The sequence below is a fragment of the Epinephelus fuscoguttatus genome, linkage group LG5 (genome assembly GCF_011397635.1).
Source record: "Epinephelus fuscoguttatus linkage group LG5, E.fuscoguttatus.final_Chr_v1".
Lineage (NCBI taxonomy): Eukaryota > Metazoa > Chordata > Actinopteri > Perciformes > Serranidae > Epinephelus > Epinephelus fuscoguttatus.
Genome location: NC_064756.1, coordinates 163,153 through 186,773, shown reverse-complemented (window position 1 = coordinate 186,773; position 23,621 = coordinate 163,153). Strand labels below are relative to the sequence as shown.

The window sequence follows — 23,621 nt, the reverse complement described above, 5'->3', positions numbered from 1 at the left end:
CATCACTGGGACTTGTAACAGTAAAATCACTCCGCTCACAGGTGTTATAAATACAGCCGTTAATTAACCAGCTGTCACACTCGCTACACTGATGCAAACTGACGCTATAGCGTTACACCAAGAAGATGGATATTTTCCCCAAAATTACATTTGAATTAAATTCTGATTGGTCGTCAGGAGAGGACGAGGAAAAGGAAAGCCAGGACTCTTGTGTGCAGACCTCCAGGTGTGTTTGAGTCCGGCCGTGCCAACATCCAGGTTTGAACTGGACGAAGTTACACAGCTGCAGATCAATGTAAACACAAAGTAGCTTGTGAGCTCCTGGCATGTGTGCTGCGTTGCCTGGCAACAGACCGGGGAACTGTTTTTTTTCGCGGAGCTACATAACATACTTAAATAATTTATTTCATCACCTTTTGTTAACATCACTCCCTCTCATGTGATATTGCTTAATCATGTCATCACACGGCAGCAGCAATGTTCAAGTTTAACTTTATTTATAAAGTCACTGTTTGTCTCAGAGGCAGAGGACATCCCTCTGTCTGGAGCACCTGGAGGAAACCCACGCTGACACGGGGAGAACATGTGGGAGCACCTGGAGGAAACCCACGCTGACACGGGGAGAACATGTCAGAGCACCTGGAGGAAACCCACGCTGACACAGGGAGAACATGTCAGAGCACCTGGAGGAAACCCACGCTGACACGGGGAGAACATGTGGGAGCACCTGGAGGAAACCCACGCTGACACAGGGAGAACATGTGGGAGCACCTGGAGGAAACCCACTCTGACACAGGGAGAACATGTCAGAGCACCTGGATGAAACCCACGCTGACACAGGGAGAACATGTCAGAGCACCTGGAGGAAACCCATGCTGACACGGGGAGAACATGTCAGAGCACCTGGAGGAAACCCACACTGACACAGGGAGAACATGTCAGAGCACCTGGAGGAAACCCACGCTGACACGGGGAGAACATGTGGGAGCACCTGGAGGAAACCCACGCTGACACAGGGAGAACATGTCAGAGCACCTGGAGGAAACCCACGCTGACACAGGGAGAACATGTCAGAGCACCTGGAGGAAACCCACACTGACACAGGGAGAACATGTCAGAGCACCTGGAGGAAACCCAAACTGACACAGGGAGAACATGTCAGAGCACCTGGAGAAACCCATGCTGACACGGAGAACATGTCAGAGCACCTGGAGGAAACCCACACTGACACAGGGAGAACATGTGGGAGCACCTGGAGGAAACCCACGCTGACACAGGGAGAACATGTGGGAGCACCTGGAGGAAACCCACACTGACACGGGGAGAACATGTGGGAGCACCTGGAGGAAACCCACGCTGACACAGGGAGAACATGTGGGAGCACCTGGAGGAAACCCACGCTGACACAGGGAGAACATGTCAGAGCACCTGGAAGAAACCCACACTGACACGGGGAGAACATGTCAGAGCACCTGGAGGAAACCCACACTGACACGGGGAGAACATGTCAGAGCACCTGGAGGAAACCCACGCTGACACAGGGAGAACATGTCAGAGCACCTGGAAGAAACCCACACTGACACGGGGAGAACATGTGGGAGCACCTGGAGGAAACCCACACTGACACAGGGAGAACATGTCAGAGCACCTGGAGGAAACCCACGCTGACACAGTGTGAACATGTCAGAGCACCTGGAGGAAACCCACGCTGACACGGGGAGAACATGCAAACTCCGCACAGAAGGTCCCACACCCGGGATCGAACCAGGAATCGTCTTGTTGTGAGGTGCTAACCACTACACCACCATGCCGCCCATTATCATTATGATTATTATTATGATTATTATTATTATTGTTATTATTATTATTATTATTATTATTATTATTATGACTACGTAGTAAAATGAGCAGCCCGTATTTAAAGCAGACGTCATCTTGTCGCGACCCAGGCGGAAGTGTGTGGTCGGATCCAAAATGGCGGAGAACTGGAGCGAGTTGCAGCTGAAGAGGCTGATGTCGGTGAAGAAGAGGAACCGGAGCGTTTAACAGCGTCAGAACCGTCAACGGGCGGCAGCAGCGGGATTACCGGGCAGTGTACGCCGCAGTCAGGAGGGTCTCCGGTAGATGGTGTAAGGTTTGATTCTCTGATTCCGTTTAACGCAGCGCAGCGGCTAAGTTAGCATGCTAACATGTCGAGTCACGGGAGTGTGACTGTGTCCCGGTCAGTGTGCGGTGTGTGTGCGGGATGTTTACAGCTGTTTTCAGCCCGGTAACACCGCACACACACCGGGACACACCGTGTTTATCTTCTAACGGCTGTAACGGAGTCACTAACGGACCGTTAGCATGTTAGCATGTTAGCCTGCTGTCTTCCTGTTTGTGTTGTGCTTCCCTTTAGCATCACATGCTAAAAGAAGCTAACAGTTGCTAATCACGTGAGGATGATTATTGATTGGCTCAGAAATGAATCATTGATCGATAGTCAGTGTATCGATCTGTGTGAGATGTGTTGTTAGTGCTGCAGAGACACACGGTGGATCTGTTCGGTCTTTACCGATCAGCTGATCCTCATCAGGTCTCACATCATTGACTGATTTATTACCTCCGCAGAGGAGGTCATATTTTTCGCCGGCGTTTATCTGTTTGTTTGTTTGTCTGCAAAATAACTCAAAAAGTTATGAACGAAATTTTCAGGAAAGGTGGATAATGGGACAAGGAACAGATGATAAAATTTTGGTGATTGGTTGAAGCAAAGTGGATAAAATAATAAAGTAGCGCTTAATAGCACTGTGTATTCACCGAGTTTTATTGCTAAATATTGTTGTAATTATAAAGTTGAAAAAAATAATTTTCTGTGTTGGAAAAAAGCAAAGTGGAAAATACAAAAAAATATAGTCTGTGTTGGTACGAAATAAATACACCACAATAGTCGGGTTTCCATCCACCTATTTTTATTCGCATTTTCAACAATTGTAAAAAAAAACTTGAATGGAAACGCCAGAAATTCGAAAAAAGGCCGAAATATCGCAAAGAAGTTTTTACACTTGGAGGAGGTGGAAGAGTCAGCGTATCGATATTAGGAAAATGCGACTTTTGGCAATGGAAACAGATTTAGCAAATAAACAATGACGTAGGCTCCTGAATCCTACTTCTACTTCACACACACACCTGTGTGAACTTAGAGAGAGGTAATCACTCCAGTGTCAGGTGAGTGTATTTCACAACTTATCTGAATAAACTGGACGTGTTGAATACCGCTGCATCATGTGCACTGCCTGGTGTACCAACACAGACATCACGGCATTATGTAGGCTACGCTGACAACACTGATATGAGTGTGATGAGAGCTCTCGCAGTGGCCAAGAGGTTCCCAAGGAATCTCTCCATCTCATCATAGTCATGGATGTGCCGGTAATTGTTTACATCAGTTGTGGACATGAGACGCTCTCAATGACGTCATCTCACGGCGCCCTTCTTCTACGGGTGTTCTTTTGCATTTTTATTTTTCATGAGAAGCGCCACCTTCTGCTCGACCTGGTGACTCCCAATACTCGCAAAACAATAATGAATGAAGACGTGCATAAATTCGCATTTTCTTTTGCGCATTTTCACAAAATTCGCTTAAAATCTGCGATACATTTGGATGGAAACCCAGCTAGTGTCTCCATGGTGAAGGCATATATAACCTAATAATGATAGTGATGCAAATAACCTAATTGTAATGCAGGCTGATGCAGAGGAGGGGGAGGGGATATCACCTACTTGGCGGAGGTCTGCACTGTCTGAGTGCTTTTCTAGTTGATTTTAGTCAGAGCGACTGAGGGTGTCTGAGTTCACTATGACGTCAAACAATGTGAAATTAATTATGAAGATATGTGGTGAGCGATTGATCGGCACAGAGTCGGATTACAGTTTGATATTAAAGAATCATCATCAGCAGTGTGACGTCACAGAACGAATCAATAAACAAAGATGACCACTTTATTAGGAACAGCACAGTCTACATGTCAGGGTCCAGACACTAGGGTTGGGTCAGTATGAGGAAAAAAAAAGGTCAGGTTTTTGTGAAAAACCGCATCAAGTTGGTAATACCGGATTTTTGCCACTTGGGGGCGCAATTGACTCATTTAAAATAAAAAATGATCATAGGACAACAGAGTGACAGTAACACGTTGTTTTTTGTATTCCTTACAAATAAATGTGCAGGTTCAGCTTACTCAATCAGTGCAAACAAGGGTTGCCTCCTTCGTCTGGCTCAAAGCCAAAGTGTTGCCATAGTGGCGCATTCTTTGATTTCTTCGAGACTAAATTGTCCGCCATTATCGACTCCCCGTCATTGTTAAACAAACTCCAGGCTGCAGTAGAGGCCTCAGCGCACTCGCACCTCCTAGCTCAGTCCCCGCCCCGCCCCCACCCCCTCTCTGCTGCTTGCTGTGCGCTTGGCGAAGAGACAGACACAGGCTGTAAAATGACGTATGCGGTAAGGTCGGACTCAAAAAAAGAAACTCGGTCCAAGACGGAGTACCAAACCAAATTGGTATTATCGAGAACCGACCCAACCCTACCAGACACAGTCCTGGGAAACCTGGAAGAGTCCTGGAATTAATAAAGATCCTTGAAGATAATGAGTCAACGATGTTTACAAAAGTTTTGTTTGTAAACACCTTGCATGTCGTTAGATTTTCCCGCCGTGTTCATCACTTCCTGTTTGTCGGCTGACTTTATGTTTGAATGTCAGGCAGTTAAGAATTAATTTTTGTCTGAGGAGTTGTTGAAACGCTGATGATGTCACAGTGACAGGGGCGTGTCTTGCCTCACTGTCAGGTGGCGATGGCGGAGCGGCGGGCGGAGTGCACGTGGAAGAGACACATCTCAGACCAGCTGAAGCTCAGAGACCGAGTCCAGAGACAGGCCTTTGAGGAGATCGTCCTCCAGTGTGAGTCCGTCTGTCCATCTGTCCCTCACACTGTGGGTGTGTGTGGACGCAGTTAAACCTGTCTCTGTCTCTGCCTCTGCCTCTCTGTCTCTGTCCCTCAGATAACCGTCTCCTGGAGAAGTCCGACCTGCAGGCTGTTCTTTCAGAGAGATACCAGACGGACAAGTATGACGTCCAGAGAGGACACGAGACCAGGTGAGTCCTCAACATGTCACTTGTCCCCTGATCTGTCCCTCCTGTCCTGTGTCCCCTCTGACCTGGGTTCGCCTCTGACCTGTGTGCCTTCTGACCTGCGTCCCCCCTGACCTGTGTCCCCCCTGACCTGTGTCCCCCTTGTCCTGTGTCCCCTCTGACCTGCGTTCGCCTCTGACCTGTGTGCCTTCTGACCTGCGTCCCCCCTGACCTGTGTCCCCCCTGACCTGTGTCCCCCCTGTCCTGTGTCCCCTCTGACCTGCGTTCGCCTCTGACCTGTGTGCCTTCTGACCCGTGTCCCCCCTGACCCGTGTCCCCTCTGACCTGTGTTCCCCTCTGACCTGTGTTCCCCTCTGACCTGTGTGCCTTCTGACCTGTGTCCCCTCTGACCTGTGTCCCCTCTGACCTGTGTCCCTTCTAATGTCCCCTCTGACCTGTGTCCCCTCTGACCTGTGTCCCTTCTAATGTCCCCCCTGACCTGTGTCCCCCCTGACCTGTGTCTCCCCTGACCTGTGTCCCCCCTGACCTGTGTCCCCCCTGTCCTGTGTCCCCTCTGACCTGCGTTCGCCTCTGACCTGTGTCCCCCCTGACCTGTGTCCCCCCTGACCTGTGTCCCCCCTGACCTGTGTCCCCCGTGTCCTGCGTTCGCCTCTGACCTGTGTGCCTTCTGACCTGTGTCCCCCCTGACCCGTGTCCCCCCTGACCCGTGTCCCCCCTGACCTGTGTTCCCCTCTGACCCGTGTTCCCCTCTGACCCGTGTTCCCCTCTGACCCGTGTCCCCTCTGACCTGTGTTCCCCTCTGACCTGTGTCCCCTCTGACCTGTGTCCCCTCTGACCTGTGTCCCCTCTGACCTGTGTCCCTTCTAATGTCCCCTCTGACCTGTGTCCCCTCTGACCTGTGTCCCTTCTAATGTCCCCCCTGACCTGTGTTCCCCCTGACCCGTGTCCCCCCTGACCTGTGTTCCCCTCTGACCTGTGTCCCCTCTGACCTGTGTCCCTTCTAATGTCCCCCCTGACCTGTGTTCCCCTCTGACCCGTGTCCCCCCTGACCTGTGTTCCCCTCTGACCTGTGTCCCCCCTGTCCTGTATCCCCTCTGACCTGCGTTCGCCTCTGACCTGTGTGCCTTCTGACCTGTGTCCCCCCCGACCTGTGTCCCCTCTGACCTGTGTCCCCTCTGACCTGTGTCCCCCCTGACCTGTGTCCCCCGTGTCCTGCGTTCGCCTCTGACCTGTGTGCCTTCTGACCTGTGTCCCCCCTGACCCGTGTCCCCCCTGACCCGTGTCCCCTCTGACCTGTGTTCCCCTCTGACCTGTGTTCCCCTCTGACCTGTGTCCCCTCTGACCTGTGTCCCCTCTGACCTGTGTCCCTTCTAATGTCCCCTCTGACCTGTGTCCCCTCTGATCTGTGTCCCTTCTAATGTCCCCCCTGACCTGTGTTCCCCCTGACCCGTGTCCCCTCTGACCTGTGTTCCCCTCTGACCTGTGTCCCCTCTGACCTGTGTCCCCTCTGACCTGTGTCCCTTCTAATGTCCCCTCTGACCTGTGTCCCCTCTGACCTGTGTCCCTTCTAATGTCCCCCCTGACCTGTGTTCCCCCCTGACCCGTGTTCCCCCTGACCCGTGTTCCCCCTGACCCGTGTCCCCCCTGACCTGTGTTCCCCCCTGAACTGTGTTCCCTCTGATCTGTGTCCCTTCTAATGTCCCCTCTGACCTGTGTCCCCTCTGATCTGTGTCCCTTCTAATGTCTCCCCTGACCTGTGTTCCCCCTGACCTGTGTTCCCCTCTGACCTGTGTTCCCCTCTGACCTGTGTCCCCTCTGACCTGTGTCCCCTCTGACCTGTGTCCCTTCTAATGTCCCCTCTGACCTGTGTCCCCTCTGACCTGTGTCCCTTCTAATGTCCCCCCTGACCTGTGTCCCCCCTGACCCGTGTTCCCCCCTGACCTGTGTTCCCCCCTGACCTGTGTTCCCCTCTGACCTGTGTCCCCTCTGACCTGTGTCCCCTCTGACCTGTGTCCCCCCTGACCTGTGTTCCCCCTGACCTGTGTCCCGGCTGACCTGTGGTGGGCCCTGACCTGTGTTCCCCTCTGACCTGTGTTCCCCCTGACCCGTGTCCCCCCTGACCTGTGTTCCCCCCTGACCTGTGTTCCCCCCTGACCTGTGTCCCCACTGACCTGTGTCCCCCCTGACCTGTGTTCCCCCCTGACCTGTGTTCCCCTCTGACCTGTGTTCCCCTCTGACCTGTGTCCCCCTCTGACCCGTGTCCCCCTCTGACCCGTGTCCCCCTCTGACCTGTGTTCCCCTCTGACCTGTGTTCCCCTCTGACCTGTGTCCCCTCTGACCTGTGTCCCCTCTGACCTGTGTCCCTGTCCTGTCCCTCAGCTCGGCGGCAGACTGGAGCCGCAGCGACGTGCTGCAGCAGGAAATGTCTCAGATGAGAATCAAACACCAGGAGGAACTGACGGAGCTGCACAAGAAACGAGGAGAGGTCAGTCATCTGTACGCATACACAGGAAGTGATGTCATCTTCATATTAAAGAAACGATTCCATCATTGTGTGAGTGGGCGCTGTTTGTTTATTGTCTCCACTGTTGCTGTGGTAACACCTGCAGTGTTACAGGAGTGAGAGCTGATTGGTGGACAGTGAGACTAGCTGATGTGACACAGTCCTGTCCCGACCAGAGAACAGAATCATTACATGTTTTATTTACTCATTTAGCTCCGCCCACAGACGTCCATCATGTTCTTTAGTTTTTACAGCCAATGAGGAAACTCAGACACTCAGAGGCTTTTACTGTGAAGGAGTGGAGCAGCTGACAGAGGCTTTTATTGTGAAGGAGTGGAGCAGCTGACAGAGGCTTTTATTTTGAAGGAGTGGAGCAGTTGACAGGCTTTTATTGTGAAGGAGTGAAGCTGCTAACAGGCTTTTATTGTGAAGGAGTGAAACCGCTAACAGAGGTTTTTATTGTGAAGGAGTGAAACCGCTAACAGAGGTTTTTATTGTGAAGGAGCAAAGCTGCTGACAGGCTTTTATTGTGAAGGAGTGAAGCTGCTAACAGGCTTTTATTGTGAAGGAGTGAAACCGCTAACAGAGGCTTTTATTGTGAAGGAGTGAAGCTGCTAACCGAGGCTTTTATTGTGAAGGAGCAAAGCTGCTGACAGGCTTTTATTGTGAAGGAGTGAAGCTGCTAACCGAGGCTGTTATTGTGAAGGAGCGGAGCTGCTGGTTTCCTGTCAGGGTTGAACCGGTTGAAGTGGAGCTGCTGTGAAAACAGTGTTACTTTAAAAGATGTTCCTACAGATTGACTGAGTCACATGATCTTGTCGGAGTGACGATGGTGGTGATGATGATGATGGTGATGGTGATGATGAAGATGGTAATAATGGTGATGGTGGTGAAGATGTGTGTGACAGACTGAGTGCTCTTCATATCTGAGATGTTTCCAGGAACAATAGTCATGTTGACTGTGACATGTGACCCCTCCTGACCTTCATTATCCAATCAACACGTCTGACGCATCTTGGTGTGGTTGGGTCCTGGAATGTCCTGGAATGTTCTTGAGACATGCTGACTGCTGTGTCTGTGTTGCAGCTGGCTCAGAGTGTGATCGAACTCAACAACCAGATCCAACAGAAGGACAAAGAGATCCAGAGCAATGAGGCCAAGTACGTACTCATTGTAATCAGATTACTAACAGTTCACACACAATACTCACAGTAATCAGAATACTCACTATACACATTGTAGCAGCATGTCTGTGAGGACAGGGATGATGTCACTGATGATGATGATGGTGTGTCCTCAGAATGATGGAGTACCAGCAGCAGATCTCAAGTCTGGAGGGAGAGTGCCGAGAGCTGAGGAGCTACCTGCAGGTAAGACACCTCACCTGGACACTCGGGTGTCTGTGCTGACACTGAGACAGACAGACAGACAGACAGACAGTGTCCAGACTAGAGGGTGACATGGGAGTGGATTTTCAGTCCCGTCCCACTCTCACAAAAATAATCCCATCCCGTCCCAATCCCATGAAAAAGGAAAAAAAAAATCTTGTCCCGTCCCAGTCCCACAAGAATGACTCCCGTCCCATCCCTCTCCTGTGTTGTGTTTCAGTTACAGTAAAAAAACACATCTATGTGTTTTATGTGCTATGGTGTTTGGGTTAGGGACAAGTTCCCTGTCTTTCTCTGACGCTCAACTCTGTTTTCTTCTCCACCTCGTCTCCCCCTCACGAAGATTGCACCGTGTGTGTGTGTGTGTGTGTGTGTGTGTGTGTGTGTGTGTGTGTGTGGCAATTAATGCCTTTTAATTTACCGTGCAATTAACCGACTCATCGCATTTCGCGACAGGCCTAATTATGATTCCCAGTGCCGAACGCTCCCGTTGACTTTTTTCCCATCCCGTCCCAATCACGTGAAGAATAGTGAAACTGATTCCCATCCTGTGGGAATCCCGAAAAAATGTCAGCCTCTAGTACAGACAGACAGACAGACAGACAGACGTAACGGTATAACCGTGCAGACACATGATGAAGGTCAGTGATGAGCAGTAAAAGGTCTGATTACCCACAATCCTCTCCTGCTGCCCTCTGGCTCCCAGCAGCCCCTGCTCTGTGCTCCCATCATGCTCTAGTGATGCACTGATTATTCCAGGAGCTGCTGACAGACAGACAGGAAGTGACATCACAGCCTGAATCTGTACAGAGACCCTACAGGCTCAGTGTGATGTCATCTAACAGAACCAATCAGGATAGAGCATTGGGCTGAGGAAGAGGAGGGAGCTGATCTCAAGTTTTCAACCTGAGGCCTTCATCATGTGACGTATTGGAGGTTAACCCTTTAAGATCAGACATGATGCTGGCCACATGATCCTGTTATTCATTCAAAGGAACTTTATTAACATGAACACACTGAGACAGATGACTGAGCACAGCGTACAGGGTGGGTCTGACAGGAGGAGGAGAACGTTATATTAACGTTAGCACAGAGTACAGGGTGGGTCTGACAGGAGGAGGAGAACGTTATATTAACGTTAGCACAGAGTACAGGGTGGGTCTGACAGTTCAAAAAGTACTTTTACACACACTGAAATCATTTAACCAAGTTTGATTTTAAAAAACAAATAGAATAAAGAGTACAATGTACTTTCTGTGTAACAAAGTCTAGCATGTTTGATTTTCTTCTTGTCGTTAACAATTATTCCCATCACAGCCGTCACTTTGACTAATAGAAACACAGAGTTAGCTGCTGCCATAGACAACTGTAGGTCAACAACACTCCGGCGTTTTTAATATTTCCTCTAGGGATGTTACCACACAGAGTAAAAGGGGGAAATGATGGTGTGAAACAGCAGAGGCACTTTGTCAACCTGCTGAGTTAACGTTACTGTCATCAGCATCAAGCTAGCAAACAATGTTATTTCTTCATAATGGAGACGGACATAAAGTAATAACATTAACAAATAGCGGCGGGGCTTTTACTCACCACAGCTGCAGAGGCTCCCAGCTTCATCTGAAACAGACTACATTATAGACGGTCCATTATTTATTAATCCCTCTGTGTGTTTATATTTTTACTTTTTATCTGCTCTGTTGTCATATCGCACCGTCATTTCAAACTCAACACTACTTAGACTTTGTCCATCAAACTTTACATAAAATGGAAATTTGTCTTTGACAGTGGCATAAAATAAAAAAGACACACAACACAAATGACACTATGCACAATAAATACATATAAATAAGAATAAATATAAGTAAAATAGACTATGAAATCAGTCCAGTTTGCTCCAGAGAGGAGTTAAGATAGATGGGCATGAATAAAAATGCATAAAGTGCCTATGCAAAACTAACTGCATCGTAAAATTATGCAGTTAGTTTTGTATAGGCACTGCCTGAATTTGTTTCAAATTAAAAGCCCCTTATAACCCCGGCTGAGAGTAATCCCTCCATTTTCTAAATAGACTTTTATTCTGAAACATTTGCAGGAACATGTTGTGTAAGATTCGGTGACTTGTATGTTTACATACAGTACTTCAAATGTAGCTCCTGCCATCTGCTGATGTTTTTACGTTACTACAACAACATGTCGGCTGACACATGAACAGACAGTGACTGAAATAATAGTAAAAGTAATAAAACTAGGACAAGAATAACCTGATGACATCACACACGTCGTAAAAGATGACCAGGGATAATTGGTGAGTACCAGCGTGTAGTGTGTCATGTCTGTCGGCCAAGTCACGGCACAATTTTATGACTCCACAATTAATGTGACATAATGATTTTCAGAACGGGCAGAAAAATCGTGTAGTGTGTGCCAGGCACAGGTACACTCATTGTGTAGTTGTGGGTGGTGGTCACGGAGATGGCTCATCAAATTTGAAACGTTACCCCCTTTGCCGGGACTTTCCTTCTGCATTTTCTGCAGACAGGGTGACTATCTTCAATTAGTTTCCCCTCAGTATACTTTTAAAATCCAAAATGCGTCCAGACTTCAGACTTTGTCCTTTTAGAGGGGGGAAAAATCTCGGGTGACTTTGGTGCCTTCTGCCATGTTTTCAGAGGCCAACATTGCAAACTGCACATGCGCGCCTGTGTCTGAGGGACTGCTGCTGCTTTTCCAGGCAATGAGCCGTATCACCGTGAGTTTTTCAAAGTGCGGTAATCAAACACGATTTTAATGATAATTAAAATTTGAAATGGTAATATCAATCAATCAATCAATCAATCAATTTTATTTATAAAGCCCAATATCACAAATCACAATTTGCCTCACAGGGCTTTACAGCATACAACATCTAATAATAACCGTCAGGAATTTTACCAGTAATCATTAAATCCCTAGTTAGCATTAGAGGCTGCGTTAACATCAGAGGCTACATTACCACCTGAGGCTGCGTGAGCATCAGAGGCTGTGTTAGAGACTTAGGTTGCGTTAGCGTCAGAGGCAGCGTTAGCTTCAGAGGTTGCGTTAGCATCAGAGGCTGCGTTAGCGTCAGAGGCTGCGTTAGCGTCTGAGGCTGCGTTAGCGTCTGAGGCTGCGCTACAGACTGAAGCTGCGTTAGCGTCAGAGGCTGCGTTAGCGTCATATGCTGCGTTAGCGTCATAAGCTGCCTTAGCGTCAGAGGCTGTGTTAGCGACTGAGGCTGTGTTAGCATCATAAGCCGCGTTAGTGTCAGAGGCTGCATTAGCGACTGAGGCTGCGTTAGCATCATAAGCTGCGTTAGCATCAGAGGCTGTGTAAGCTTGGACCTGTTTGCGTTGAGGCGGTGCTGACATTGCTGATGTCACAGTGAAGGTTGTCAGAGGCGTTTATGGTGATGTGACTTCCTGCAGGACCTGGAGAGGGCCAACCAGACGCTGAAGGACGAGTACGACGCTCTGCAGATCACCTTCTCTGCTCTGGAGGAGAAACTGAGGAAGACCACCGAGGACAACCAGGAGCTGGTGTCCCGCTGGATGGCCGAGAAGGCTCAGGAGGCCAACAAGCTCAACGCCGAGAACGAGAAGGACAGCAGGTAACTGCCCCGCCCTCCACACCCTGTTTTAATAAACACCACAGAAATTACATCACACAGCATTATTATATACTGTGTGATGTCACTATTTCAGACGCTCTCTTCTTTTTCAAGGGATTCAAGGAAGTTTATTGTCATTACCGGAACATGTTGGTACACGAAGGCAACGAAAATTGTACTCAGGTCCCGGTTAGGGAAACAAAGATAAAAGAAACAGTAAAACACTGGAGTAGAGAAAAACAAAACAAAAACATAGGCACTAAAAATAACATTGCAATAGATATCAATAAATAAAAACATAAATAATGTGTAGAGGTAGTGTGAGGATATAGCACCGTAATTGCACATGCCCATTAAGTGCATAACTGAAAGAAAATAAATTTAAAACATTAACAAAAAAAAAAAAAGTTGACAAAATATATAACAAAAAGGACCAGCAGCATTAAAAGTTCAAGAGTTCATGAGTCTCACAGTTTCTGGAAAGAAGCTCTATTTCAGCCGGGTGGTTCTTGCCTTTATGCTGCGCAGCCTTCTTCCTGAGGGGAGGGGGGCAAACAGTCCATTGGCTGGGTGGGTGGAGTCCTTCATGATGCAGAGGGCCTTCCTCCTGCACCTGATGGCATTAGGTCCGTTTCCACCGCAGGAACTTCGGGGTAATTTTACGGGGCCGGGGCCGTTGGTGCGTGTCTCCACCGCAGGAACCACCCCCGAAGGACAGAGTTCTGGAACTTTTACGGGGGCTAAACAAAGGCCCTGCCTCGGAGTAGGTACTCAAAACGGCCCCGAAAGACTCCTGGCTGGGGCTTGGGGATTACTTGGTGCTGATTGGCTATACTCAAGGAGGGATGTGACGACAACAGAAAGCAACAAAATAGCCAGCATTTTCAAAACTCAACAGACGAGGGTTAGCTCGTTCACATAGCTTCCGCCGCCATGTAAAAAACAACTCAGTAAATGGTCCGTGAAAAAACAATTTTTTCCAGCAGATATCTTAGTTACAACATGATTGAGCTAGCAAAGCAGCTTTGTGTTGCTATGTGTAGTATTTATTCAGTTTTGGGAAATCATGATGTCTAGAAAGCATCAGCTGACAGGGACAGCTAACAGCAGCAAAGCTAACATCAGGACGTCATCTGTTAAAAGCCTCCCATTGTCGGATACGTCCCGACATGAAACTACTCCAGGTAGCTCGATCATGTTGTAACTAAGACATCCGCTGGAAAAAATATTTTTTTCACGGGCCATTTAGTGAGTTATCAGCTAACGGCGACCCTACGTCACCCTAGTCAAAATGGTCGTGCAACGATTACGTCACATCCAGAGCCCGTAACTTTACAGGAACCTTCCTCCTACTCCGCTCTCTCAGTGGAGACATGGCGGTTGAGAGGACCGAGCGAGAGGACGTTCCTGTAGTAGTTCCTGCCCCTTAAATAGTACCAGGAACTTCTTCAGTGGAAACGGGCCGATAGATGTCTGACAGGGTGGGCAGGCTACTGTCTGCGATCTTCTGGGCAGTCTTCACCACCCGCTGCAGAGCCTTCCTGTCTGCAGCACAACAGTTTCTGTGGTGTTAAATAACACCCTGTGATATCACTGTTTCAGACATGCTCTTCTTCTGTGGTGTTTAATGACATGCTGTGATGTCACTGTTTCAGACGCAGACAGGCTAAGCTGCAGAAGGAACTGGCCGATGCCGCCAAAGAGCCTCTGCCCATCGACCCGTTAGTATCTCAACTATGCCACATGATTTGTGTGTCCTCACTGTGTCTTCACTGTGTCCTCACTGTGTCTCTTTCCTCACTGTGTCTCTATCCTCGCTGTGTCCTCGCTGCGTCTCTTTCCTCACTGTGTCTCTATCCTCGCTGTGTCCTCGCTGCGTCTCTTTCCTCACTGTGTCTCTATCCTCGCTGTCTCTATCCTCACTTTGTCTCTATCCTCACTGTCTCTTTCCTTGCTGTGTCTCTATCCTTGCTGTGTCCTCACTGTGTCTCTGTCCTCACTGTGTCTCTTTCCTCACTGTCTCTATCGTCGCTGTGTCCTCACTGTGTCTCTGTCCTCACTGTGTCCTCACTTTGTCTCTGTTTTCACTGTGTCTCTGTCCTCACTGTGTCTCTTTCCTCGCTGTCTCTATCGTCGCTGTGTCCTCACTCAGTCTCTATCCTCACTGTGTCCTCACTGTGTCTCTGTCCTCACTGTGTCCTCGCTGTGTCTCTATCCTCCCTGTGTCCTCACTCGGTCTTTATCCTCGCTGTGTCCTCACTGTGTCTCTGTCCTCGCTGTGTCTCTGTCCTCGCTGTGTCCTCACTCGGTCTCTATCCTCGCTGTGTCCTCACTGTGTCTCTTTCCTCACTGTGTCTCTGTCCTCGCTGTGTCTCTGTCCTCGCTGTGTCCTCACTCTGTCTCTGTCCTCACTGTGTCTCTGTCCACAGGGACGATGACATCGAGGTCCTGGCAGAGGATGGAGGGAAGGGCGGCGGAGAGACCTCACCCAACAGGGCGCTCAGCAGGACTCCCAGGTCAGAACGGTATACTGGGAACACTGGGAGACATTTCAAAGTGTGTTTGTCATGACTGTTCTCACTCTGCAGACTAAGGACAGGACTGCATTAAAGACAGACTGAGGACAGGACAGTGTCCGAGACGGACCGAGGACAGGACTGTGTCCGAGACAGACTGACTCTACTCCTGTCAGGAGAGGTTTGACAGGGACGGGTGTGTCAGGGACGGGTGTGACAGGGACAGATGTGACAGGGACGGGTGTGACAGGGACGGGTGTGACAGGGACGGGTGTGTCAGGGACGGGTGTGTCAGGGACAGGTGTGACAGGGACGGGTGTGTCAGGGACGGGTGTGTCAGGGACGAGTGTGTCAGGGACGAGTGTGTCAGGGACGAGTGTGTCATGGACTGGTGTGTCATGGACTGGTGTGTCAGGGACAGGTGTGACAGGGACAGATACATCTGTTAACTCCGTGTCATCTGTTAGAAGAACCAATGAAAAGAGTTTGACATGAAACCCACAACAGCTACAGGAGGCTCCACCCACTCACCGCTCTTTGCTGCTGACATCGTCAGAGACGTTTCTGTCAGTCTGTCCTCAGCATCTTTTGTCTTTGTCGTGAAAATTAACCCGTTAAAATATCTTAATCCAGTTAGTCTGATGTCAGCAGTGACCCACCAACCACACCTCCCTCTGACAGGTTCAGGTTCACCTCCACAGGTCTTATTAAACCAAATCTGAAATGGTATTTACATCTCCCATGTCACGTCTGTGATAATTAAATGACAGAAGTTGATAGAAGTTTTGTCTTTACCCCTGACAGTTGGATGTCTCTGTGTGCTGGGTCTAAAAACTGTGATCAGGTCTGAGTGGACAGATGAGACTCATGTGGACTTGTGTGATGACGTCCGTCCCCACAGCAACTGTGTCATCGTCCTGACACCAGGGATGGTGATCATCAGTCGACATTAGGCCCGTTTCCACTGAAGAAGTTCCTGGTACTATTTAAGGGGCAGGAACTACTACAGGAACGTCCTCTCGCTCGGCCCTCTCAACCGCCATGTCTCCACTGAGAGAGCGGAGTAGGAGGAAGGTTCCTGTAAAGTTACGGGCTCTGGATGTGACGTAATCGTTGTGCGACCATTTTGACCGGGGCGAAGTAGGGACGCCATTAGCCAATAGTGGTGTCTGTAATAACTCAGGAAGTGGCCCAGGGAAAAATATTTTTTCCGGCGGATGTCTTAGTTACAACATGATCGAGCTACCTGGAGTAGTTTCATGTCGTATCCGACAACGGGAGGCTTTTAACAGATGACGTCCTGATGTTAGCTTTGCTGCTGCTGTTAGCTGTCCCTGTCAGCTGATGCTTTCTAGACATCGTGATTTCCCAAAACTGAATAAATACTACACATAGCAACACAAAGCTGCTTTGCTAGCTCAGTCATGTTGTAACTAAGATATCTGCTGGAAAAAAATATTTTTTTCACGGACCGTTTAGTGAGTTTTTTTTACGTGGCGGTGGAAGCTATGTGAACGAGCTAACCCTTGTCTGCTGAGTTTTGAAAATGCCGGCTACTTTGTTGTTTTCTGTTATCGTCACATCCCTCCTTGAGTATAGCCAATCAGCACCAAGTAATCCCCAAGCCCCAGCCAGGAGTCTTTCGGGGCCGTTTTGGGTACCTACTCCGAGGCAGGGACTTGTTTAGCCCCCGTAACAGTTCCAGAACTCTGTCCTTCGGGGGTGGTTCCTGCGGTGGAGACACGCACCAACGGCCCCGGCCCCGTAAAATTACCCCGAAGTTCCTGCGGTGGAAACGGGCCTATAAAGAATTGATCAGTGGGAGGGGTTAACTGTGGTGAAGATGTTTAATGTCCCTCAGACTCTGATCCAGAGTCCTTCAGGGTCTGATGGTGACAGGTGATGTCATGATGGAGAGGTGATGACATCACGCCAGACTCTGTTTACATCATACCTGTATCTCTGTGTGAGCGTGTGTCCTCTGATGTCTCCGCAGTAAGAAGATGTCCCAGCCTCCTCCTGGTGGTCTCTTGGACTCCATCTCCAACATCTTTGGGTATGTAGCTGTAAGATCATCAGAGCTGCGTCCAGGTCTCTGCTCCGTCTCATTGACCACCTGTCTGTCTGTCTGTCCACCTGTCTGTCCGTCTGCAGCGTGTCTGAGTGTGTCCAGCCTGGACTCGTCCCACCACTCTCCAGGTGAAGGACTGTGTCTGTGTTCACCTGTTCACACTGTCAGCGCTTCGATTGACAGCTCGCCCCGTGCTGACGCCTCGTTAACACTCATCATCATCATCCTCATCATCTGTGTGACGTGTGATTGGCTGTCAGCAGAGATTAGTCCTGTGATTGGCTGTCAGCAGCAGAGGATGAGTTGTGGTCGATCGTGGCGCTGTCAGTGTGAACACTCGGTGAAGTTTGTGGTGTCGAGATTATTGTTGGTGATAATCTCAGTACTAAATCAATAATCAATAATCAGTTGTAGCCTGTAGAGACACTGTGTGTGTGTGTGTGTGTGTGTGTGTGTGTGTGTGTGTGGACAGAAGACACGCCTGCTGTCTTCTTCCTGTGATGTCCCATTAACTGATCGATGATGTAACAGCTCATCGTTAACCTCCCACACCAACACGATAATGACGTGATGATGACACGTCAGTGAGTGTAAACATTAACAATAAAAGGTCAGATCACAGTATTGATCGACAGCAGGTGATTGGTCGATGAGGTGGTGAGCTCTGCCAATCAGATCTGACGTTTATCACAGAGACAGTTTGAGACAGTATTGATTATCACCTGAAACATGTGACAGTGATCAACCCTGAGTCAAACCATCATGGACTTCGTCTTCTCTCAATCAGCTGATCAGTGACTGTAGGACCTGACCATCAATCAGCTGATCAGTGACTGTAGGACCTGACCATCAATCAGCTGATCAGTGACTGTAGGCTGGTATTGATCATGTGTTTATCCGACAGTTCAGAGTTACGTTCGGTCTGAGTTCATCACAACAAGGAATAAAAACAAGTCTCCATGTGTTTAAATGAGACAGTAGGACAGAGAGAGAGACAGTAGGACAGAGAGAGAGAGAGAGAGATAGACAGTAGGACAGAGAGAGAGACAGTAGGACAGAGAGAGAGACAGTAGGACAGAGAGAGAGAGAGATAGACAGTAGGACAGAGAGAGAGAGAGAGAGACAGTAGGACAGAGAGAGAGAGACAGTAGGACAGAGAGAGAGAGAGAGAGACAGTAGGACAGAGAGAGAGACAGTAGGACAGAGAGAGAGAGAGAGAGATAGACAGTAGGACAGAGAGAGAGAGAGAGAGACACAGTAGGACAGAGAGAGAGAGAGAGAAGGACAGAGAGAGAGAGATAGACAGTAGGACAGAGAGAGAGAGATAGATAGTAGGACAGAGAGAGAGAGAGAGACAGTAGGACAGAGAGAGAGAGACAGTAGGACAGAGAGAGAGAGAGAAATAAAATCCAGGCACTGCAGCCAAAGAAAGCCAGCGGTCCTGATGGCATTTTAAATGAAATGCTAAAATTTGATGACCATAAATTTAACATTGCCATATTAAAATTATTTAACCTTATTCTGGGTGTCGGACATTTCCCTGACCTCTGGAGTGAAGGAATCATCACACCAATCTTTAAAAGTGGAAACAAATTCGACCCAAACAATTACCGAGGCATCTGTGTCAGCAGCAACCTGGGGAAGTTGTTCTGCAGCATCCTAAACAGCCGACTGCAAGACTTCCTCAGAGAACATGATGTCCTGAGCAAGAGCCAGATAGGATTCACACCCAAACATAGAACAACAGACCATATCTACACCCTTCACACCCTCATTAATAAAGACGTCCACCAAAACAAGAGGAAAATCTTCTCTTGTTTTGTAGACTTCAAAAAAGCATTCGACTCAATTTGGCATGATGGACTGTTCTTAAAATTAATTGAGAAGGGTGTAGGGGGGAAGGTCTATGACATCATCAAAACCATGTACAGTCATATGAAATGTGCTGTTAAAATTAACAACATGGAAACAGATTTCTTCCCCCAGAGTAGAGGAGTAAAACAGGGCTGCAGTCTCAGTCCCACCCTCTTCAACATTTATATCGATGAATTGGCCAAATCACTAGAACTATCTGACATCCCTGGTCTCACTCTGTCTGACACACAGGTTAAATGCCTACTGTTTGCAGATGATCTCATATTGCTGGCTCCATCACATGAAGCACTACAACAGCAACTGGATCACCTGCAAACCTTCTGTCAGACCTGGGCCCTGACAGTTAATCTGGACAAAACCAAAATTATGATATTCCAGAAACGACCCAGGGGTCAGGGAAACCAAACCAGGTTTTTCCTGGGCTCTCATGAGGTGGAGCACACACACGACTACACATACTTAGGACTACACGTCATGTCCACGGGAAACTTTAACCTGGTTGTTGATGATCTCAGAGAGAAGGGAAGAAGGGCTTTCTATGCTATAAAGAAATCTTCAAACATTAATATGCCCATTAGAATCTGGCTCAAAATATTCAAATCTATAATTGAACCAATTATTCTGTATGGTAGTGAGGTGTGGGGTCCTCTTGCAAATCAAGATTTTGAAAAATGGGACAAACACCCCATCGAAATCCTGCATACAGAGATTTGCAAGAGCATCCTGAGAGTGCACAGGAACACCCCCAACAACGGGTGCCGAGCTGAGCTAGGCCAATTCCCCCTTTTAATTAGAATTCAAAAAAGAGCCATCAAATTTTATAAACACCTTAAAACAAGTGACCCCAACTCCTACCACTACAAAGCTCTGCAATGCCAAGAGGAGAACATGGAGAAGAGCCCCCTCAGCCAGCTGGTCCTGAGGCTCAGCTCCTCTAACAACACAAGACCTCAGCACAGCCCTCACACAATCTGGACCCACCAAATTATAGAGAAACAAAAAGAACATTACATTAACTATTGGACATCGACCACAAAAACGCAAAGCAAACTTCAGTGTTATTTGGCTCTAAATAGACAGTACACGGTGGCAGAATATCTGACACATCAGAGCCGACTTCCTCTCAAAAATAAAACATAAAGTCACTGACTTTGATTCTCTGCCTGATCAAACTAAAATGCAACACATCCTTGGAGAGAACAGAGTCAGCAGCTTAGCAGCAGCAACATATGTCAGGTTATGCCACAGCCTGAGGGACAACCATCACAACACCTGACACACCTGTCTATATTTACAGTCCTTGTAACTCACCATCTACATTTTTCTTTATTCATTTTTTCCCTATATTATATATTGGTGTATTGTATTGTAGATTGGTGTATTTTGTATTATATAACATATATTTAATCTTTTTTTTATAGTTTTCTGACTTACTTTTATTATTGTACTTTATTTGTAAATTTTTAATGTCTTTGGCAATATTGTTAATCTACAGTCATGCCAATAAAGATTATTGAATTGAATTGAAATAGACAGTAGGACAGGGAGACAGGGACAGTAGGACAGGGACAGTTGGACAGAGAGACAGTAGGACAGGGACAGAAGGACAGGGACAGTTGGACAGAGAGAGAGACAGTAGGAGGGAGAGAGAAATAGACAGTAGGACAGGGAGACAGGGAGAGTAGGACAGGGACATTAGCTAACGTTAGCTTCCACAGCAAAACAAACATCCACTGAGTGAGAGCATGCGGGTCGCCAGTCTGGTCCCGTTGGTCAGTGTTTACTTATTCAAGTAACACTGGCGGTCCCGAAGAGTGAGTGACCTGACATGGTGCGTTGGTAAATTCAGTCTGACGCTCTACACTAAAATGAGAGCCCTGTTGGTGGAAGAAGCGGCGTTATATTTCTACATGAATGAACCAACGGTTAAGTTAATCACACATTCACTCCGCTCGGCGCTCTGCTGCTCCGTCTCCACAGACAGAGTGTCCAGAGTGCGCTCTGCCACTCTGAGAGTGCGCTGCTCTGGATAACCCAACGCTACATTCAGACAGCGCTCCCAATTTATCAACGCTCCAGTTTGTGTCAGAGTGCGCTCTGGCACTCCGAACGGACCACTCGTTTCCTCTTCCTCCATCGTCTAAAATAAGACAACAGAACTTGTTAGCTAGCGCTAGCTAATGTCTGTGGAGAACTGTTTTGCCTCCAGCTAAGCCCCGCCCACCAACAAACATCACACTGTTTACTAACAGTAAAAGTTTCCATAGAATCATATGACTCAAACGTGTTCATGAGGAGTTCACAGTTCCTCCCACCTCGACTTTATTTAAACATTCAAAGTGCCCAAACTTTATCGTCCTGGTGATCGATACATCAGTGATGATGATGATGATGATGATGATGATGAAGAAGGTGTGTTAGCATGTTGGACATGTTTCATTTAGAACGCTGACGCTGTAGCTGAACAGGAAACAGAAGGCGGGTCTTCCTGCTCCACTGTAATGTGACTGACTGACCAATCAGCTTGTAGTGCTAACCCTTAGCATGTTGCTAACTGTGTGCAGCTAAAAGACTCTGAGAGGAACTCGTGTTTGTGAACTTTGGTTCCACATCAGGCTGCGTGCAACCTCATAGCCCTGATGTCTGTCTCTCTGTCTCTGTCTCTCTTGTCTGTCTGTCTGTCTGTCTGTCTGTCCACATGTCCATCGTTGTGACTGTGCTCCTCTTCCTCAGCAGGCGTCGAACAGCCAACTCCTTCAGCACGTCACCTGAAAACACTGAGGCCCCCTCAGGAGTGTGTGCGGAGGTTCGAGTCCCCTCAACGGCTCTCCACGTGTTTGTGAGTAACCAGTGGACTCAGTGATTGGTGGACTGGGAGACCAGCTGATTGGTGACATCATCAGTAACCTGGGGTGGGGTTAAACAGGAAACATTACCAGCTGGTATTATTCGGGTTTTTCTGTTCGAGCGTCTGATACCTGGACGTCTCTTTCCCGGTGTCTGTTGTTGCATGTTTCCCAGATGTAACCTTATTGGTCAGTGATGAGCAGTAAAAGGTCTGATTACCCACAATCCTCTCCTGCTGCCCTCTGGCTCCCAGCAGCCTCTTCTCTGTGCTCCCATCATGCTCTAGTGATGCACTGATGGTTCCAGGAGCTGCTGACAGACAGACAGGAAGTGACATCACAGCCTGAGTCTGTACAGAGACCCTACAGGCTCAGTGTGATGTCATCCAACAGAACCAATCAGGATAGAGCATTGGGCTGAGGAAGAGGAGGAGCTGATCTCAAGTTTTCAACCTGAGGCCAGACAAAGACACACAGATGTTTTTATTGGCTCGGCCAAACCCTGACTGTGTGTGTGTGTGTGTGTGTGTCTAAATAGACAGTACACGGTGGCAGAATATCTGACACATCAGAGCCGACTTCCTCTCAAAAATAAAACATTAAGTCACTGACTTTGATTCTCTGCCTGATCAAACTAAAATGCAACACATCCTTGGAGAGAACAGAGTCAGCAGCTTAGCAGCAGCAACATATGTCAGGTTATGCCACAGCCTGAGGGACAACCATCACAACACCTGACACACCTGTCTATATTTACAGTCCTTGTAACTCACCATCTACATTTTTCTTTATTCATTTTTTTCCCTATATTATATATTGGTGTATTGTATTGTAGATTGGTGTATTTTGTATTATATAACATATATTTAATCTTTTTTTATAGTTTTCTGACTTACTTTTATTATTGTACTTTATTTGTAAATTTTTAATGTCTTTGGCAATATTGTTAATCTACAGTCATGCCAATAAAGCTTATTGAATTGAATTGAAATAGACAGTAGGACAGGGAGACAGGGACAGTAGGACAGGGACAGTTGGACAGAGAGACAGTAGGACAGGGACAGAAGGACAGGGACAGTTGGACAGAGAGAGAGACAGTAGGAGGGAGAGAGAGAAATAGACAGTAGGACAGGGAGACAGGGAGAGTAGGACAGGGACATTAGCTAACGTTAGCTTCCACAGCAAAACAAACATCCACTGAGTGAGAGCATACGGGTCGGCCAGTCTGGTCCCGTTGGTCAGTGTTTACTTATTCAAGTAACACTGGCGGTCCCGGAGAGTGAGTGACCTGACATGGTGCGTTGGTAAATTCAGTCTGACGCTCTACACTAAAATGAGAGCCCTGTTGGTGGAAGAAACGCAGCGTTATATTTCTACATGAATGAACCAACGGTTAAGTTAATCACACATTCACTCCGCTCGGCGCTCTGCTGCTCCGTCTCCACAGACAGAGTGTCCAGAGTGCGCTCTGCCACTCTGAGAGTGCGCTGCTCTGGATAACCCAACGCTACATTCAGACAGCGCTCCCAATTTATCAACGCTCCAGTTTGTGTCAGAGTGCGCTCCCACACTCACAATGAGTGTTTCTGAACGCACCACTCACATCATCTTCCTCCATCGTCTAAAACAAGACAACACAACTTGTTAGCTAGCACTAGCTAATGTCTGT

At 48.1% G+C, this 23,621-nt stretch overlaps 1 protein-coding gene and 2 non-coding genes across 9 annotated transcripts in view; all 3 read left to right on the top strand.

Moving 5' to 3' along the window:
- Positions 1 to 1,943: 1,943 nt before the first annotated feature.
- Positions 1,944 to 23,621, top strand: part of LOC125888586 (autophagy-related protein 16-1-like) — a 37,037-nt gene continuing 15,359 nt past the window's right edge. For 2 of the 7 annotated variants that reach the window (XM_049576004.1, XM_049576002.1), the window contains exons 1-11: positions 1,944 to 2,129; positions 4,825 to 4,936; positions 5,038 to 5,131; positions 7,508 to 7,613; positions 8,718 to 8,791; positions 8,932 to 9,001; positions 12,463 to 12,644; positions 14,300 to 14,365; positions 15,074 to 15,160; positions 17,157 to 17,216; positions 17,315 to 17,359. In XM_049576004.1, coding sequence (XP_049431961.1) covers positions 4,831 to 4,936; positions 5,038 to 5,131; positions 7,508 to 7,613; positions 8,718 to 8,791; positions 8,932 to 9,001; positions 12,463 to 12,644; positions 14,300 to 14,365; positions 15,074 to 15,160; positions 17,157 to 17,216; positions 17,315 to 17,359 — 890 coding nt within the window. In that variant the 5' untranslated portion in view covers positions 1,944 to 2,129; positions 4,825 to 4,830. Of the gene's footprint in view, positions 2,130 to 4,824; positions 4,937 to 5,037; positions 5,132 to 7,507; positions 7,614 to 8,717; positions 8,792 to 8,931; positions 9,002 to 12,462; positions 12,645 to 14,299; positions 14,366 to 15,073; positions 15,161 to 17,156; positions 17,217 to 17,314; positions 17,360 to 21,839; positions 21,946 to 23,621 lie in introns of all 7 variants that reach the window. The other 5 variants (XM_049576009.1, XM_049576006.1, XM_049576003.1 and 2 more) reach the window with 4 other exon arrangements.
- On the top strand, positions 9,660 to 9,933 carry LOC125889586 (small Cajal body-specific RNA 6). Its single transcript, XR_007449476.1, has one exon. It is a non-coding gene; the product is annotated as a small Cajal body-specific RNA 6 (non-coding RNA).
- On the top strand, positions 22,141 to 22,413 carry LOC125889583 (small Cajal body-specific RNA 6). Its single transcript, XR_007449473.1, has one exon. It is a non-coding gene; the product is annotated as a small Cajal body-specific RNA 6 (non-coding RNA).